The sequence below is a fragment of the Hemicordylus capensis genome, chromosome 2 (genome assembly GCF_027244095.1).
Source record: "Hemicordylus capensis ecotype Gifberg chromosome 2, rHemCap1.1.pri, whole genome shotgun sequence".
In the NCBI taxonomy this organism is placed as follows: Eukaryota; Metazoa; Chordata; class Lepidosauria; order Squamata; family Cordylidae; genus Hemicordylus; species Hemicordylus capensis.
Window position 1 is genome coordinate 247,210,834 of NC_069658.1, and position 18,747 is coordinate 247,229,580.

Genomic DNA, 18,747 nt, shown 5'->3' on the forward strand with positions numbered 1-18,747 from the left:
GTGTGCTCTCCAGAGTTAAAATGATAGAGCTGCAGCTGCCGTAGAGAGGCAGCGCAGAATTTATGAAAGGAAGGTTGTAAATAGTCCAGGCCCTTTCCTGCTTCTCTCTCCACCAGCCTAGGCGGACCTGCTGTCTTTTCCATTTTGCAACTGGGGCATTTGTGCATGAATCTGAGGCATCTTGGACCAGCAGCCTTTGCTTGCAGCTCTCGGGAGGTGCGGTGAGTCAGAAGGGGAAGGTGGATGGCGTTTGGATGTGGTCGCAAGGCTCCAGGGAAGGACAGGACCAGATGCAGGAGTGAGGCGCGAGGGGAGGTTGTGGGTGGGGGAGGATACGCCAGCTAGCCAGCCCACCGATCAAGCCTCCTCCGCATTTGCAGCGTCTTGCTCCCCCAGGCCTGTTTAGACGACGAGCAAAAGAGAGAGGGGAAAACATGGCTCTCTCTCGCGGCTCTCTGATGATCATTGCCGATTATTTATATGGTGTCATCCAGGCGCAAGATGCTTGGCAAAGTGCAAGAGGTCAGGTCTCTGCGACTCTGCCCCCAGGAGCTTACAGTCCAACATTCGCATCGGAGGGCGGGAGAAAGCAGAATAAAGGGGCGAGGTGTTGTGTGTGTGTGTGTGTGTTAAATACCCGAGGAAGTGTATGCAGTTTTTCCCGTCTTGGAGTTTACAATCCAATCTTCTCCTGGGGTGGGGTGCGGCGGGGAAACAACAGAATGAGCAGGGGAGCTGTAGGCACTCTTGCTTGCTTGCTTGCTTATACATGCCACTTTTCAACAAAACGTTGTCCAAGCGGCTTATATAACAAAGTTATAAGAAAATGGTTCCCCTTCCCCAAAGAGCTCACAAGCTAAAAATAAACAAGGGAGCCACCAGCAAGAACAGCCGCTGGAAAGAAGCTGCACTGGGTCTGGATACAGCAGTTGCTCTCCCCGGGTGAATATAAGAGAGAAGGGAATCTTTAAAACAGAACTCACGGAAGGGAGGTTTATTCACCTCTAACAGGAATATTAGCTAAATATGGAACACTCATGTTCAGGAGCAGTCTACCTTCTAGTGATTCAGAGGTAAACAGGCGAAAGCTATTGCAAGTGGGCTTCTCTAGAGAAACTTGGCTGTCTACGGTTGGAAACAGAATTGCAGGACTGAACAGACCTGATCCAGCAGGGCTTTTCTTATGTTATGTTGCGCCTACTGCTTCTTAAGCTTGTAAGAACGGCTTTGCTGATGCAGACCAAAGTCTGCCTGGGATTTCTTTTCAGTATTTCAGCTGCCAGGAGGCACACTGGGTCCCATACACTAGTATAGATAGTGAGACACTATCACACCACTTTCTGTCCACTCCTGTACTGAAGAGAGAAGCCAGCACCTTTCTGCCTTAAGCAAAAGTTCACAACATTTTGCTTCCTACGAATTAGCCTGGGCGAAACACACTATCTTTGGCATCTCTTTCTACCAGGGCTGTGGTGTAGTGGTTACAGTGTTAGACTAAGACTTGGGAGACTTCAGTTCATCACCCATGAAACACACTGGGTGACCTTGCTTGCTTGCTTATAGATAGATAGATAGATAGATAGATAGATAGATAGATAGATAGATACATACATACATACATACATACATACATACATACATACATACCAGTCATTCTCTCTCAGTCTAACCTACCTTACAGAGTTGCTGTGAGGATAAAATTTTGTGTGTGTGTGTAGAGGATCGTGTATTTTCCTCCAAGTTCCTTAGAAGAAGGTTGGGTTAAAAAAAAGTAATAAATAGATATGTAGGAAACTCCCATATACTGAGCTAGGCCATTGGTCCATCTAGTTGTGCATTGTTTACCGTGGCAGCAGCTCTCCAGAAAGTGGATTTGTTTTTACTCTGGTTATAAATTGGGCTACACTCTTAACGCACAATGAAAAACCCGAATCGTGTGTGAAGTGCTCTCCGATAGCTCCGCAGGGACTTCAGGGTAAATCTGGCCAGTAGCTGAACACACACCCTCCATTCCAGAGGAGATGCAAGCTAAAAGCCTTGAATAGAAAAGCTCTTGGAGATGTTGCCAGGGATCTAACCTGGGACCTTTCACATGCAAAGCAGGTGCTCTTCCACTGAGCGACAGCCATTCCCTATATAAAAATAAAATAAAACGTAGAAAGCAGCACAGGCTAATGTGGGGTGGGGGAAGATTATGCATTTCAATTATTTTTTAATGTTAAAGGTTTCTTAAAATTTGAGGAAACTATTTTTGTGTGTGTTAGTGTGTGCCTACACACACACACACACACACACACACACACACACACCCCTGTGTGCAAAATATATCATCTTATGTGACTAAATCCCACCCTTCTTCCAGCTTGGGTGGTACATGGTATGTTCCCTGCCATTTTATCTTTAACATCCACCCTGTGAGGCTACTTTACGCCATGGGAGTCTTTACCACCTGCCCCCACCGCACTTCTCCTTCTCACCTTACTCTCCTTCTCCTTAACCCCCCCCCCGCCCACCACCCAAGTCCTCATCAGGGTGCTTCTTCCCCTTCTTCATGAGAGCTGGCTGAGGCAGGCCCCGGGCAGTGGGGAGGGCGAGTTGGTGAGCTGGCTTGCTCCAAATTTCTTTTCTTTTTAAAAAATCAACCTCCCCCCCCCCCCCGAGCATATTGTGAAATAAAAGGTAGTGCATACAGCTAATTTAAGTGGTAGGGTTGTCCATGTAAAATTTAGTAGCTGCAGGTCATGGGGAAGTAGGTTGTTCAGAATTTCTTCTTTAAAACAACAACCAACCAACCTTTCCCTGAGCATATTCTGGTGTAAAAAGAAGAGAGAGGGAGAGAAAAAGGGTAGAGAAGGAGGAAGACAGAAGGCCTGAGGCAGGTGTGAAAAGGTGCTGTGAGGTGGTTATGGGAAGGCTGTGAAAAGGCAGTGCAAGGCAGGTGCGGCCCCCTAGAGATGCATTGGAATCAAATCGAGCCCACCGCATGATTTGAATCTGACTCCCCACCCCTGGTCTACATGTTTCTAGTCTGGCACGTTAACCACTTCTTCACGCTGACTCTCAAATCACATGTGACTCTCAGGTTGTGTGTCAAAGTTGTGAAATTGTCTACAAATGCAATTAAAAAGGAACGCTTTCAAAAGTTAAACAAAATGGAGGGAGGGTGCCGGTAACGCACCTCTCCTCTCTTCTTGCCAACCCTACTTCTTATAATGACTACAGCTGCAATGCATTCCAAACTGTGTTTACAAGGGAACGCCCTGTTTAACTCATTAGGAGTGGCTTCTGAATAACCACACAGGCATGTACCGCTCATCAGATGAGAATAGGGGATCCCAAGCTTAGGTCCCCAGACCTTGCTGGACTACAACTTCCATCACCCATAGCAGTAACTATTTGGCCATTGTGACTGGATGATGGGAGTTGTAGTGCAACATCTGGAAAGAGTGTGTAGTCGAGTTGGAGAACTTTACCTTGTTAACCTCTCTTCACCCATTGTGATTAAATTCATAACCAGAGACTGTAGTCATATAAGAAACAAGTTGTCCTTAGAAATTAGGAGTAGTCCTTACTGAGGTGGTAAACTTTGGTCTGGGCTATACCATTTTAGGCGGCAGTTGGGGCTCACATAATGGGATGCTCTTTCTTGCATTTAATATAAAAGAAGTTGTCCCTAACTAACATGTGAGGGGAAGTTCTAGCTTCATTTTCTTCCCAATGTACTAGTTTCCTGCATACAAGGAAGTGTTTTGTGTGAAAAAGCATTCAGGCCTGTGAGCCTACATCTGAAATGTTTCTCAGACCCTGAGAAATGAGGCCTGCCTTTGGGAGCTATTAGGGTACCTTACATTGTGTAATTAGCTCCTTCCAGCCTTGATAGATATTTGTAGGGAAGCGTTAGACCAGGCCTGTTCAACTTAGGCCCCCCAGCTGTTTTTGGACTACAACTCCCATAATTCTCAGCCACAGTGGCTAATAGTCAGGGGGGTATGGGAATTGTAGGCCAACATCTGCAGGAGGGCCAAAGCTGAGCAGCCCTGCGTTAGACCAAGAATCTCAGTCTGAAATGTCAGTATACAAAGCAACTATTAATATAATTCTGATACCAAACCCTCTTTGGATGCATCAAGCTATAAAGGGGCCTGTATCTTTGATTAACTAGGATGTAGACGTCTAGTTAGGATTAGGGTTTGCAATTCTAGGGTCAGTTGATACTTCAGCGATGCAATGTGCATATTAACACTTCAGTTCTCTTCAAAAACACCCTTTATTGTGCAAAAATAAAATTTGGTACAAATCAATAAAAGTGTTTCGGCATACATGCCATCACCAGTTTGCAATCGAGCACAGAAAGAGACCTCTTCTGTTTCCCAGCTGTTAAATTCCTTAACCAGATAACAATCTGTTCAGTAACTGGCAGAGAGATAATGAGGAAAGAGGGAGGGAGAAGGGAATCTCCTGTCTTTTCTAGGGTCAGCAATTCTAGGGGAGAGGTATTTGTTTGTTTGTTTTTGTTTTAAATGTCACCCATACAAAAAACATAGCAATGAAGCCGACACTGGGCTGAACGGTATGTTCAGAAAAAGCATGCAAGATATGTCTTCCTGTGACTGTATCACTTCAGGTGGGGAATTGCATGTCTGATTTCTCCACCATGTCAAACAACCTGGATGGCTTTAAGAAGGGTTTGGATAACTTCATGGAGGAGAGGTCTATCAATGGCTACTAGTCAGGCCAAGATGCCTCTGAGTACCAGTTGCAGGGGAGTAACAGCAGGAGAGAGGGCATGCCCTCAACTCATAAGAACATAAGAACAGCCCTGCTGGATCAGGCCCAAGGCCCATCTAGTCCAGCATCCTGTTTCGCACAGTGGCCCACCAGATGCCGCTGGAAGCCACAGACAGGAGTTGAGGGCGTGCCCTCTCACCTGCCATTACTCCCCTGCAACTGGTATTCAGAGGCATCCTGCCTTTGAGGCTGGAGGTGGCCCACAGCCCTCTGACTAGTAGCCATTGATAGACCTCTCCTCCATGATGTCCTGCCTGTAGGCTTCCAGAGGCATCTGGTGGGCCACTGTGCAAAACAGGATGCTGGACTAGATGGGTCTTGGGCCTGATCCAGCAGGGTTGTTCTTACATTCTTATGTTCAAAAGCTCCCTGCATGCAGAAACCTAGTGTGTCATGGAGAAAGTTTAGGTAGAACCTAAAAGCCAAATCAGATATCACCTAATTTTTAACTCTCTTATACCAGGGAGAAATGCTTCTTGGTAGATGGGGACAACCTGTTTCTTTAGCACCAGTGTTCCTCCAGGGATCCTGAGGGAGAAGAACCCCATCCTGCACCCCCACAAAAGGAGTTTCCTTGAACCTGCGGAACAGCCTGTTTTATAGTGATGTAATTGCAGGCCAAAGGTCAGCGGCCAGACACTGCTCTGCTCGTGGCCAAGGAGAGAACGGAACTGAAAGCCATTTGCCTCAATAAGAAATGTCTGGGGAGCGGAGGGAAGCGTTAACCCCGGGTCTCCAGTTCCAGGCTGGGCTAGAGCGGGGAGGAAACCCAGACATGAAAATGGAGGAACCAGAGGAGCCGGTGGACCTGAAATCAGAGATGGGGCTGGAGGCAGCGAGAGAAGACTCTCATGCCATCCCAGCGGGGACCCCTGGCCAGTGCCTGAGATGGAGAGCCCCACAGCACATCAAGCAGGAACCAGAAGACGGGCTGTCGTCCCAGCGCTGGGAAGCCCAGTGGCAGGAGTTCCTGGGGGGAGTGCAGTCTCCTCGGGCTGGGTGGGCCACTAGACAGCTGCCGGGGGCTGCGTCGTGGGGGGATACGAAGGTGCCCCTGCTCCATTTTGAGGGCCCGCTGGCAAGCAGCCAGCGGCTGGCAGAAGGGCCGTTTGGACAGTCGGGGCCAGGCTTTGACCAAATGATGCCGGAAGTGATCAGCAGGCCCGACTCCCGAGACAGAATGTACCAGAAAGTGAAGGAGGAGGTGGAGAGCGAAGATGGCGTCGGCACGGAGAGGAACCGCCAGCATTTCAGACAGTTCCTCTACCAGGAGGCTGAGGGGCCCCGAGAGGTCTGCAGCCGCCTCTGGGATCTTTGTCATCGGTGGCTGAGGCCGGAGAAACACAGCAAGGAGCAGATCCTGGAGCTGCTGATCTTGGAGCAGTTCCTGACCGTCCTGCCTCAGGGAATGGAGAGCTGGGTCAGGGAAGGCAGACCCGACACTTGCGCCCAGGCTGTCGTTCTGGCTGAAGATTTTCTGCTGAGGCACCGAGAGGATGGAAGACAGGAACAGAAGGTAAAAACATTTCTGGACAGTTCAGATATGTTTCAAGGGAGGTCTGGTCTGCCACAAAATGAGGCGGGAGACTCTAAAGGTGGTTGAGTGGTCTATACCACTTCATGAGTTTCACACAATGCATAATCAGCCTGTGGAACTCTCTGCCACAAGATGTGGTGGCAGCCAACAGCCTGGATGGCTTTTAAAAGGGTTTAGACAAATTCATGGAGGACAGGTTTATCAATGGCTACTAGTCTGAGGGTTATAGGCCACCTCCAGCCTCAGAGGAGTAACAGCAGGAGAGCAGGCATGCCCTTACCTCTTGCCTCTGGGCTTCCCAGAGGCATCTGGTGGGCCACTGTGTGAAACAGGATGCTGGACTAGATAGGCTTTGAGCCTAATCCAGCAGGGCTGTTCTTAGGTGGGAGTGGAAAATCGCATTTGTAAATGTCCGTGCGCTCTCTCTCTCTCTCTCTCTCTCAAACCCCAAACTTCCCTAGAAGTAAAAAACTAGTACATCAAGGAGATACTAACACAACACTCCCTGCTGTGTTAGTGCTCTTCTTTCAGGTAGATTTTTATACAGGGTGGCCTTCCAGAATGCAGCCCTCTCTCTCCGAAGCAACACCTCACAACACTCCCGCCTTGTACTGCTGCATGGGTAGACTAGGCCCCATTGATGACAAGGAAGCCCTGTCTTTGCGTATCGGAAGCCTTTGAAGAAATATTCACTCACTTGTTCGCACTCGGTTTCTGGTGCCCTTCATGGACATGCTTGGTGCTGTTTTCAGGGCGCAGGGATGTTTCGTGTGGTGACTGTGAATTTCCCTGACACTGAGCGGAGTCTATCAGATAACATGTTGAGGCAGCCTGGCACCATTGTCAAGAAGGAAGTTGAAGAGGACGGCCACCCTCTGGGTAAGCATTTCTTGAGACTGATGGACATCCATTCAATGATGGACATCCATTCAGGTATCAGAGGATTTGCACAGAATGTGTGGGTCAGAGGCTCTCAAATTTGGGCCCCCAGATGTTGTTGGGCTACAGCTTTCATCATTCTCAGCCATAATGGCCTTTGGCAGGCTTCTTTCTCCTCTCCCTTTGTCCTGGACCCCCTGCCAGTGTCTTATGTACCCCCAGGGTTATGTACACATGCTGAGAAGCTAGGCTCTAAGGCTCTCCTTTCCAGCTGAGGCAAGCAAGGGAGAAAGGGCAAAGCCATCTGAGCAAGCAGGAGCCCTTCAGGTGGTTGTGGGCGATGGAGCTTCAGGTCTGAATGTCCTGGGCAGAAATATGTCAGCATACGAGAGTGTGAAAGGATACTTGGTTGCTTCCTCTGCCCCCATTTTTCCAAAGTATCCCTGCATAAAGAAAGCTAGCATGTCAGTGAGGGCTTTGAAGTCAAGCAGCTTGTATAGGATCCAGGAATGGGCAGGAAGCCAATGTAGGGCTTTCGGGAGGGTAATCACAGACTCAAGAGTCCTCCAGGATTGACTTGGAGCCTCCAAGAATCAACACCCACCACCAGGGGATTACTGAAAGCAATTCTGGAGAAATGACTGGCTTGATGATGGTAAAAGATATTAGGGAGAAAAATAAATCTCCAAGAATGGATCCAGTGAGAGTTGGCATTTTAGAAATCTAAAAATGTCCACGGAAAAATGAAGTGCGGGGGAAATTTCCAGAAAATTTTCAGGTCTTTAGTCAAGACAAGAGATAACGAGAGCATAAATTTATGTATTTAACATATTTGTATACGACCCACTACTGAAGTCTCTAGGCAGTTTACAGCAGTAAAACAAACGAGAAATCTTAACAATTAAAACATATAAAAATATCAAATTAAAATACCCATAAAAACTATCAAATGGCTAAAGAGCTTGGCTGAAGAGAGGTGGCTTCAGTTGTTTCCTAAAAGCCAGCAGGGGTGGAGCAGCTCTAATCTCAGCAGAAAGTGCTTTCCATAGCTCTGGGGCAACCACAGAGAAGGCTCTCCTTTGAGTTGTCACCAGACGAGCCGGTGGCACCCTCGGACGAACCTCCCCTGAAGATTTTAATAGGCAGCAGGGTTCACAATGAAGAAGGTGTTCTCTTAAATACCCTCAGAAGCTTTTGCCAAAAGGGTGTATTTTTTGCAATGTTGTAAAGCAAGAAAACCCAACCTTGGATCCCCCAGATGTTGTTGGATTACAACTTCCATCATCCCCTGCCACATGAGGTATAGAGGCTCAAGACACTGAGCTACATATCAAGAAATCCTGCTTGCATCTCTATGAAAAGCCATGTAAAGCAGGGATTCCCAGCCTTGGCTCCCCAAACGTAGGTGGACTACAACTCCCATCATTCTCCAGCCACTGGCTGTTGTGGCTGGGAATGATGGAAGATGTACTCCCACAAGATCTAAGGACCCAAGCCTTGAAATCCCTGATGTAAAGGAAGAAGTGACATGACACTTCTGAGGAGAGCTGGTCTTGTGGTAGCAAGCATGACTTGTCCCCTTAGTGAAGTAGGGTCCGCCCTGGTTGCATATGAATGGGAGACTTGATGTATGAGCACTGCAAGATATTCCCCTCAGGGGATGGATGGAGCTGCCTTGGGAAGAGCAGAAGATTCCAAGTTCCCTCCCTGGCATCTCCAAGACTGGGCTAAGAGAGATTCCTGCCTGCAACCTTGGAGAAGCCACTGCCAGTCTCTCTAGACAATACTGAGCTAGATAGACCAAAGGTCTGACTCAGTATATGGCAGCTTCCTATGTCCCTATGATACAAATTTAGGTGTGTTGAAGTAACTTGTTTACATTGTAAATGGTAAATTTTAACAATATAAAGTAAATTGTTAAAGTAACAATGACAAAAAATATAAATAGGGAAAAAAACCCTGATAAAGTTTGAAGGAATGTCAATGTATCTTTGAAAGATAACCTTCAAGGGAACCCTTGGCATGTGGTTCTGAAATCTCTGCTCTAATGATTCATTTGCCTTCTTCTCTCAGCATAACAGACTGACTTGTGTTTGGATTCTCTCCCCCGCCCCCCACCCCCACCCTGGGCAGATGATGGACATATGAATGAAAATGAGGAGGCAGCCCAGTGGAAAAATCCCCAGCCATTGGAACTGCATGGGTCCTCCCAAGATCGAGTAGAAGATTTCGGCAGGTTTCGTGAGGCAGAAGAAATCTTCAGTTCTCAGAACAGATCAAAGGGCCCACAAGAAAATAACCCAGAGCAAGCGGAAGGGAACTCTTCAGGAGGGAAGCAGACTCTGTGCTCGAACTGTGGGGGAAGTTTCAATCCGAGCTCAGGGCTCCTTGGGCCAGAAGGATTCCCTCCGGGGGTGAACCCATACAAATGCTCCGTGTGTGACAAAAGTTTCTGCCAGGTAGCAAAGCTCATTGCCCACGAAAGGCTCCACACAGGAGACTGGCCGTACAAATGCTCTTTTTGCGGGAAGAGCTTTAATCGGAGCTCGGACGTCTCTCGACACGAGAGGATCCACACGGGAGAGAAGCCGTTCAAGTGCACCACGTGCCAGAAATGCTTCAGCCAGAGGTCCAAGCTGATCGTGCACGAAAGGTTCCACACGGGAGACAAGCCTCACACGTGCTCCTATTGCGGGAGGAGCTTCCACCAGAGGTCGGATCTCGTGAAACACGAGCGAATCCACACGGGCGAGAAGCCGTACAAATGCACCGACTGCGGGGGCAGTTTCCACCGGAGCTCGGACCTTGTCAAGCACAAGTGGATCCACACAGGGGAAAGGCCATACAAGTGCTCCACGTGCGAGAAATGCTTCAGGCAGCGCTCGGCCCTCCTGTATCATGAGCGGACCCACACAGGAGAGAAGCCCTACACGTGCACTGCCTGTGGGAAAGGCTTTAGCTGCAAAGCGCACCTTGTACTCCATAAAAGGACCCACACTGGGGAGAAGCCTTACAAATGCAACTTCTGCGGGAAAAGCTTCACCACGAGTTCGTACTTTGTGAAACACCAGAGGATGCATTTGGGACAAGAAACCTTGCCAGTGCTCTGAACAGAGGAAGAGCTGCTCTGTTAGACCTTCTCAGAGCAGAACCACACCATCAGCAGGCCCACATGGCAAATCTGTAACTGGAATAGGCCACTTCAGGCTGCAGGTGAGAAATTGAATATTTGGATGCTTCCCTCTATATTTTTTTGTTTAAGTGCCCCTGCATATAGAAAGCTAGCATGTCAGGGAGAGGCTCCCTGACATGTTAGTTTTCTGTGTGCAGGGATAATTCATACAGAGTGTTGCCTTCAACTATTCAGTCATCTACCTACAGTCTGAAGTGGTACAGCCCCACCACACGTGTCATCACAGGCCTGCTGATAGTTGCGAGAGGATGTTATATTTTAGAATGGTCAGAGGTGAGAAATCCTTTGAGGGCAGGTGAAGGGAAATGAAACTGAATGAACCCGGATTGCGTGTGGAAAATTCTATTAGAGAGAAGACCTATAATTGCTTGTGTGATGGTCGGGGGAAATCTCATACCTCACGAAGCCAGCTAATGATATAAAATGACAAGTGGAGATAATGAATAGAGTGAAGGGTTTCTCCATTTTCTGGAACACTAGAACTTGGCAGGGCCACTCAGTTAATAAACGAGAACAATAATAAATAGTTCTGGGTCTAGTCCAAAACACATAAGGAAAGAAGCTCTGCCCAGAGAGGCTTACAATCTTGTATAGATGAAACTGTTAAAATAAAGAAATCAAAATATTTAATGATATGGAGGAAGAAGGATACTGGAATTTAGAACATACCTAATTGGCCACGTGGCTTATTGGCAATGGATCTTACTGGATTCAGACCTCTTCATATGGTGCATAATTAACTTGCAGAACTGACTGCCACAAGATGTTTAGGCCAATGGCTTTTTTTTTTTTTAAAGGGATCAGAAACATGCATGGAGGAGAGCTCTAGCAGTGGGCTATTAGCTAAATGATAGCTAAATGGAACCTCCATGTTCAAAAGTAGTATATCTCTGAGAACCAAATGCTGGGAGCAAACAGGGATGAGGTTGTTGCTGTCTGTCCTGCTCAGGGCCTTCCCAGAGACATCTGGTTACTGCTAGGGATGGAATATGGTGTTCAATGGACCTTCATTCTTGTCTGGTAAGGCGATTCTCATATTCCAGTCGACAGGGAAACCAAGAGGACACTAACTTGCTTCTTAGCCATTTGGGAAAATAGGTTTTGCACTGAAGACTTTATGCCAAGGCAGACCTGGGCTTGGTGAGCTCCGTTCTTAAGGGAAAAGTGCAACCCATGAATGTGTAAGGACGAGAATGCAATGGGGTCTGTTCATTTTCCCACCTCGGCCAAGGAAGAGAGGTGGAAAGACAAGAATTGTGTGTACATTTATCTGCATGTACTGCATGGGAATCGACAGCATCCAAGGGCTGCCTCCTTCATGTCCCATTGGTTGGCTTCCCAGAGGCATCTTATTGGAGACGGAAATGCTGGACTTGGTTGGCCTTTGGTCTGATCTGACAGCACTTGTCTTCTATTCTCATGCCTGGTGTCCGACATGGGCTGCGGGGTGTGAAGGGGTCTTGATCCTGCTGTGCATTTGATATTGTGACATTGGGGACTGTGTGTACCGGCTCCAGAACTCAAAAACTCGTAAGAAGGCCGAACACGTCTATGAAAATCTTACCCACTTATCCCAAAATGGCTCACCACCTTTTTCTTTGCCACATCTCAGGCAAAATGACTATTTCGTGACAGACTGCAGAAAGGAAGTGGCTGGCCGAAAGTTATTTGTGAAGGAAAACCCTTTGCGGGAAACATGTGAATGGAGCTCTGTAGATCCTTCTTCCCTCCCCTGAAACTACAGGCTGAATTGTTAATATATGTGGCTCTGGCTCTCTGGCCAGTAACTGCTTTTTAACTAGTCATAAGCCTGGTCAGTATAGGCAGCAGGAGGAGGAGGTGGTTGGATCCTGAGCTGCTGTGGCAGGAGGTGCCCTTTTTGAATGCTTCCTTGAGTTAAACCTGCCAGCCAACCAACCATGCAAGTGGAAAGATAGCACATCAGGGAGCCATGTAAGTATTTGAGAGCCTTTAGACTGCGAACACCATCTCCTTCTCCTTCCTTTTCTGTGAAAACTGCTTTTCTGTGATAACTTTTTGTTGAAAAGCAGTGTTGTATAGCTATTTATACATATAAATAATAGTAATAGTAGCAGCTCATTCCCTGGTTTGCTAGTTTTCTACTTGCAGTGAGATTTTAAAAGCACACACACAGACACACAAAACAGGGAACATTCAGAAATGGTACCTCCTGCGTGCAGTCTGAAGTGGTACGCTCCATTCTGCCACCTTGGAATCCAGTCACCTCATTCCACTGTATGGGTAGACCAAACTGTATTTTGGTAGGAAATGCCAGTGATATGGCCATTGCCCATTGACTCATTCCTCTATGTGGCAAAGGGCTTTTTAACCGTCTCCTCCCCAGAGCAAATAGCAACAGAGCTTTGGCAGAGTGCTCTGCTTACATGGCTCTGCCTTTTACTCCCATTCACCATTGTCTCAGCCTATATATATTTATATACCGCTTTTCAACAAAAGTTCCCAAAGCTGTTTACATAGATATACATAAACAGAATGGCTCCCTGTCCCCAAAGGGCTCACAGTCTATAAAAGAAACATGATAGGACACCTGCAACAGCCACTGGAGGGATGCTGTGCTGGGGGTGGAGCGGGCCAGTTGCTCTCCCCCTGCTAAATAATCACCGCTTTTAAAAGGTGCCTCTTTGCTCATCAGGAGCCTCTGGCAGTGCTTATGCTGAGGAGGAGCCCTCTGCTATGGGCATTTCCCGATGGAGAAATGCTCTCCCTGCATTTGCTAACTGTGTTACATAGCTCCTTTTTGCACAGGGTGTTTCATTTATCAGTAGGGTGTCTAGATTGCTTCCTTCCTCCATGCACTATTTCGCAGTGCCATCTGCTGGCCATTTGTGGGAAACCCATGATGAAAATGGCGTTTTTTGAGACTACTTTAAAAGTTTGATTTTCACCTTGGGTTTTCTGCAAAGGGCTAAGAGATGGAGATGCAAAATAGCGCACGGGGTCCTGTAGACCAGTTGATCAATGCAGTTACAGTGCCTGAAAGGGAGGTACGTAATACAGACAAGTCGATAAATGCGAAGACCTTCTGTTTTCAAACCAAGTCTCTCTCTCTGGAAATGCCCTATATCTTGGGTTATGTGGGAGAAAACAGCTGCGAAAGGGGGGAATCTTTGGGACTGTGGGCAACGGGGAGGAGAGGGTAAGATGAGAAGCCCCCGAAGCCTGGATTGCCAATCCTAGGCATGTACGCTACTTGTAGTGTCACTATGAGAAGTCATGCAATGCAGTGATTCCCAGCCTTGGCTCCTCAGATGATGTTGGACTACAGCTCCCATCACCTCACATTGTGGCAGGGGATTGTGGGAGTTGTAGTCAAGCAATATCTGGAGTTGTAGTCCAACAGCACCTGGGGACTCAGGGCTGGGAACCCCTGATGTGATTTAATTCTGAATGCCTTTCCTTTGCTGGAACTTCCAACTAAGGACTATTGGTGGATACTGTATCATCTAAATGGAATCTGTCCCCCCCATTTATGTTTTGGAAAATGCATGGAGTAAATTTCTATTGCTGTCCTTTGATTGCTGTCGTTTGAGATGCTGAGGTGTTTTTGTTTGTTTGTTTTTTGCTTGTATATAACCTGCACTGTCTATGCCTTGACCAGCTGCATATATGTACGGTCAACAATGCCATTCAGGTAGCCATGACTCTTAATGTCCAGCTATGCAACTTTGGAAGCTTTGCTTGCGACATTGACCCCACCTCACCCCACCCCGACTCTAAGCCTGACTTTGCCAAAGAACTCTTTGCCTTATTCCAGCCTTTTCGATACGTCTGCAAAAGTTACTAGTCCTCAGTAAAATTTTTAAAAAGGTTGCCCTCATGGACCTTTTAGTTGTGACATGTTGACAGCCTGGAAGGAGGAGTTTAAAAAGGATCGGCTCTTTACCAACTTTATAAGAGCATTCCTCCCTGCTTGCCTGAAATAATCAGGTAAGTAGTTATTTCTAAACCTGCCTTACTTCACAAGCTCTTGAATTGTTCATACATTGGAATATGAACTTCTTTGAGCTTTTAGAAGATGCTGCAGATACACCTCCTGGAATAGTGTCCTGGCATCTAAAATACATTTATGTGCAATGCATGGTACCTCTCTAGATTTTCTGTGTCTGCCTTCTGGCCTTTTGTGTATTTTTTTTTTAAACTTTAGCAGTTGGCATATATAAAGTGTCTTGCTGTACCTCTTTTATGAATATCCTTGTATGCCATTGTGAAAAACACCACCAACCTAATGGATCTTCTTTGATCCATTATAGATATGAAGAAATTGGACTCGTTCTTGCTTTGATATGAATGCTTGTGTTGTGTTGCCTTCTTGACCAAACTGCGGCTATCTTGTTTCGATTAACAGATTGAGCTTAAAGCCGTGAAGTTCCATTTGCAGAGGAGCTCCTCGATTGGGAAGTGATCAGCCATGGCTTTTCCAAGCCCGAAATAATATTCTATTCAATACTGGAAAATCCAGTCCAGACAAAACACTGACAGGGAAGTTCTGAAGCAGCTTCTGGGTTTTCTTCCTTACCTTCACTGTTAATTCCATTATTTTGGTCTAGGAAATTCCATTTACGCTGCACATGACACAATTCTGCATGTTTAATGAAGCCATTGGACTCATACTTGGGATTGGCTAAAGGCCATATGGGTTGTGACATACAGGCACATACCCAGCAGGGGTTTCTTGACCATAAAAGGCGGTGTCTAGGGATACTTGGCATTCTTCATCTTGGCTCTTATGACAGGACTTTGTCTGTGAAACGCATGCATGACAGGCAGCCTGTCTCTGTTTTCTGACTTGAATGGTAATGACACTCAAAATCTGATACCCTGCCATCTCTAGCTGCCACAGCTGAGGGCAGTGCTAGCTAGTGGTTTTTAACAGTGATTATTATTGTCTTGTACACCAGTTTTGTGTGCCTGTTTATGCTGTTTTCCTGAAATAAAAATCCTTTTGATTTAAGTATGCTAGAGTTCTGCCTTGGGTATTCAGAGGGTCTGCCCTCTGGTTTCTATGTGCTCACCTTGACCAATTGTTAGAAGGTTATTTTCTTTCCCTACTACTACCACAACGGGAGGAGAGGTGGCCTTGCGGTAGCAAGCATGAATTGTCCACTTTGCTAAGCAGGGTCTGCCCTTGTTAGCATAGGAATGGGAGATTACATGTGTGAGCACTGAGATATCCCCATCAGGGGAAGGGGCCACTCTGGGGAGAGCACATGCCTGCTTGCATGCAGAAGGTCCCAAGTTCCCTCCCTGGCATCGCCAAGATAGGGCTGAGACAGACTCCTGCCTGCAAGCTTGGAGAAGCCACTACCAGTGTGTGTAGATAATACTAAGCAGGATGGACCAATGGTCTGATTCGGTCTAAGGCAGCTTCCTTTGTTCCTAACAACAAATATTTATATACTGCTTTTCAATAAAACTTCTCAAAGTGGTTTAATTGGAACAAGAAATAAGTTCTGTGTCTCAAGAGGGCTCACAATAACACAAGGGAGAAGAAAACAGCAGCTGAGAGTTGGGATGGGAGGGAAAAGTTGAATTTGCCTCTGCCAGTGGTGGCGACGGCAGCTGCAGGGGTTGCAGAGGGTGCCAGCAGGGGTCAACCAGGCCAGGTTCGGGTCTGCACAAAACTGGATCAGACCCAGTTCAGTCTGAGTCCAATTTGACTCAGTTTTGTGCACATCCCTAGCCATAGCCTCATGAAAAGAATAACGTCCAGTCCTGCAAGTCCATGCTGTACCGTGTGCAAAAGCCTTGTGCCAACTTTACAAGCACAGCCAACTCTGCTGACTGGGTCTGCTCTGTCAGTGGCCCAAGCAAGTAATCTGGCTCTTTCGGTCTTGGGCTCCGCTCCCCAAGAGGCTTGACTGCATTTCCCCTTAACAATAAGCTGTTGTGCCTTATTCCAAAGAGCAGATTTGGGGAAGTGGGGGCTAAGTCCTGGCCCTGCTGCTTCTGGCTGCACCGCTTTGGCCCTCCAGCTATTTTTGAACTACAATTCCCGCAATGCCCGGCCATAGGGGCCAATAGTATGGGATGATGGGAGTTGTATGCCAACTACTGCTGGAGGGCTGAAGTTAAGCAGCCATGTTCTTGGGCTATTGGTTCAATACAGGCAAGCGCCCCATCTGCCTCCACACAGCCTGGGAATGGGCATGGATAATCACAAATGGCGGCTGGGCCCAGTTCTACCCCACCCCCAGGCCAGTCACCCATATCTCTCAGCCTAACCTCCCTCATAGGGTTTGCTCTGTGCCCGGCCCAGCTAGTAAATAAATAGAAACATGCGACTACTACTACTACTACTACTACTACTACTACTACTACGGTACCACCACTTCTTCCTCTTCTTCTTCCCTGCCCAGGCTAGATAGCCCTAAATTGTGCAGAGGGCGATCGAGACAAAGGAAAGGAAAAGTAAGGCTTTCACCAATAGACTCTTCCACTGCTGGAAAATGTCCCTCATTCAGTGTCTTAAAATTGACCAGGAAGGAAGGGAGAAAGCCTAAGATCAAGGGGCAGGAAGCACCCCTGGCTCTCCATTCCACATGGGTTATTGACTTTGTGGACCTCTTACCTAGGAACTCACATGGGTATAGATATATCCCGACTGCTATGGAGTCTATGAGTGGGTGGATGGACGTGTGGCCCACTAAGAGGAACACGGCAGCAGTTGCAGCAAAGAAACTACCAAGGGATTTTTCTGTCACTATGGAACTCCCCGCTACTTGTCTTCTGACAGGGGGAGCGCTTTCATCTCTGAGACTTTGCCGCAACTGTGCTCTTCTTTGGGAATTAAACAGCAGCGACCTGTTAGGAGTCTGAGGGGGTCATAGCATTATGAGGCCACTTGGGGTCTAGGACATAGGGTCTAACCACCAGACTCTTCCCTTGCACTTTCTACCACCTCCTGTTATTGAGGGTACCAGTCAAGACACAACCTTTGACAGAAACTAAGAACATTAAAAGGTTAGGAGTCTGGTTGTTTCTGGCAATTTAAGTCTCCTCTTCCTCTGTGCCAATGCACACAGACACACATGTAATTTTTTTTTAAAGGAAAGGATTAGGTACTTTGAGGCTGGTGCTAGTCTTGGGCTGAGAGTGAGTCCTCCCAAATTTCCCCTGCTCACTGAGCAAAGAGGCACTTTCTTAAAGTGGCGATTCTCTTTATTGAGCAGGGGGAGAGCACCTGGCCCTCTCCATCCCCAGCATAGCAACCTCCAGTGGCTGTTGCTGCTGGTGTCTATCTTATGTATCCTCAGAGGCAAGAGGCCTCTAAATACCAGTTGCAGGGGAGTAGCAGGAGGAGGGGGAAATGCCCTCAGTATTTGCATGTGGCTTTCCCAGAGGCATATGGTGAGCCACTATGTGAATGCCAAAGTTTTTTTGCAGTGGCGGCAGAGGTAGAATTTGCTGGGTAGGTCAGTTTCATCTGCATAGGTTAATTCGGGGGTTCCAAACTAGGGGATACTTAAAGGGCTGCCAGAGGGCACTCGGGAGACCTCCTACCTAACCTCCCTGTGCTGCAGCCACTGTTCTTCATTGGAGCACGGCTGGCCTGAAGCTACGAGACCCACCTCCTTTGTCCCTGGTTGGCTGGCATATCTCTCCCCTCAGCCTGTTAGGCTCCAACAGGACAAGTACACTTGTCATTAATTTCAATAAGTGAGTGAAGGGCAGTGTGATAGCCCCATGGTGGGTGGGACCAGAGTCCAAGGGGGTGGGAGCTGGTGGAAAAAGTAAGCTAAGGGATGATCAATGGTACAAATGGGTGTGGCCTGGGAGGAGAGCTAGTCTTGTGGTAGCAAGCATGAATTGTCCCCTTTGCTAAGCAGGGTCCACCCTGGTTTGCATCTGAGTGGGAGACTACATGGGTGAGCACTGTAAGATAGTCCCATTAGGGGGTGGGGGCTGCTCTGGGAAGAGCACTTGCCTGCCTGCATGCAGAAGGTCCCAAGTCCCCTCCCTGGCTTCTCCAAGATAGGGCTGAGAGACTCCTGCCTACAGCCCTGGAGAAGCCACTGCCAGTTTGGGTAAACAATACTGATCTAGGTGGACCAGACTCTGTAGAAGGCAGCTTCCTATGTTCTTAAGGCTGCTTTTGAGTAACTTAGTATGGACATTAGCTATTATTATAGTAACGTACGTGTGTGTGTATACATATATACACACATACCTCTCTATGGGGTACCTGAGCTGAAGGTTTGTGACAGAAACTGTACATTTATTAAGAAAGATCAGGAACCCCTGGATTAATCAGTTATGTAAACAAGACAGTATAACGTGATAGTGCTATATCCCTGACTAGCCACTATTA

The 18,747-nt window shown here is 47.4% G+C and overlaps 1 protein-coding gene across 3 annotated transcripts; it reads left to right on the forward strand.

The window, feature by feature from the left end:
• On the forward strand, positions 1 to 15,390 carry LOC128342630 (zinc finger protein 397-like). Of its 3 annotated transcripts, XR_008315098.1 has the most exons (5): positions 1 to 221; positions 5,252 to 6,304; positions 7,078 to 7,204; positions 9,338 to 12,350; positions 14,785 to 15,390. XR_008315098.1 is itself a non-coding variant. In XM_053290202.1 (4 exons), exons 2-4 carry the CDS (start codon positions 5,486 to 5,488, stop codon positions 10,312 to 10,314), a joined length of 1,923 nt encoding a protein of 640 aa, XP_053146177.1. In that variant the 5' UTR covers positions 1 to 221; positions 5,252 to 5,485; the 3' UTR covers positions 10,315 to 15,390. The 3 variants fall into 3 exon arrangements, 2 of the variants coding, with proteins under 2 accessions (XP_053146177.1, XP_053146178.1); XM_053290202.1 differs by having other exon boundaries at positions 9,338 to 15,390; XM_053290203.1 differs by having other exon boundaries at positions 1 to 216; positions 9,338 to 15,390.
• Positions 15,391 to 18,747: the final 3,357 nt, after the last annotated feature.

Coding starts and splice junctions, on each gene's coding strand:
- LOC128342630 (XM_053290202.1), top strand. CDS start 5,486: ATGTCTGGGGAGCGGAGGGAAGCGTTAACCCCGGGTCTCCAGTTCCAG. Junction 6,305..7,077: donor ATGGAAGACAGGAACAGAAG/GTAAAAACATTT, acceptor TGCTGTTTTCAG/GGCGCAGGGATGTTTCGTGT. Junction 7,205..9,337: donor AGAGGACGGCCACCCTCTGG/GTAAGCATTTCT, acceptor CACCCTGGGCAG/ATGATGGACATATGAATGAA.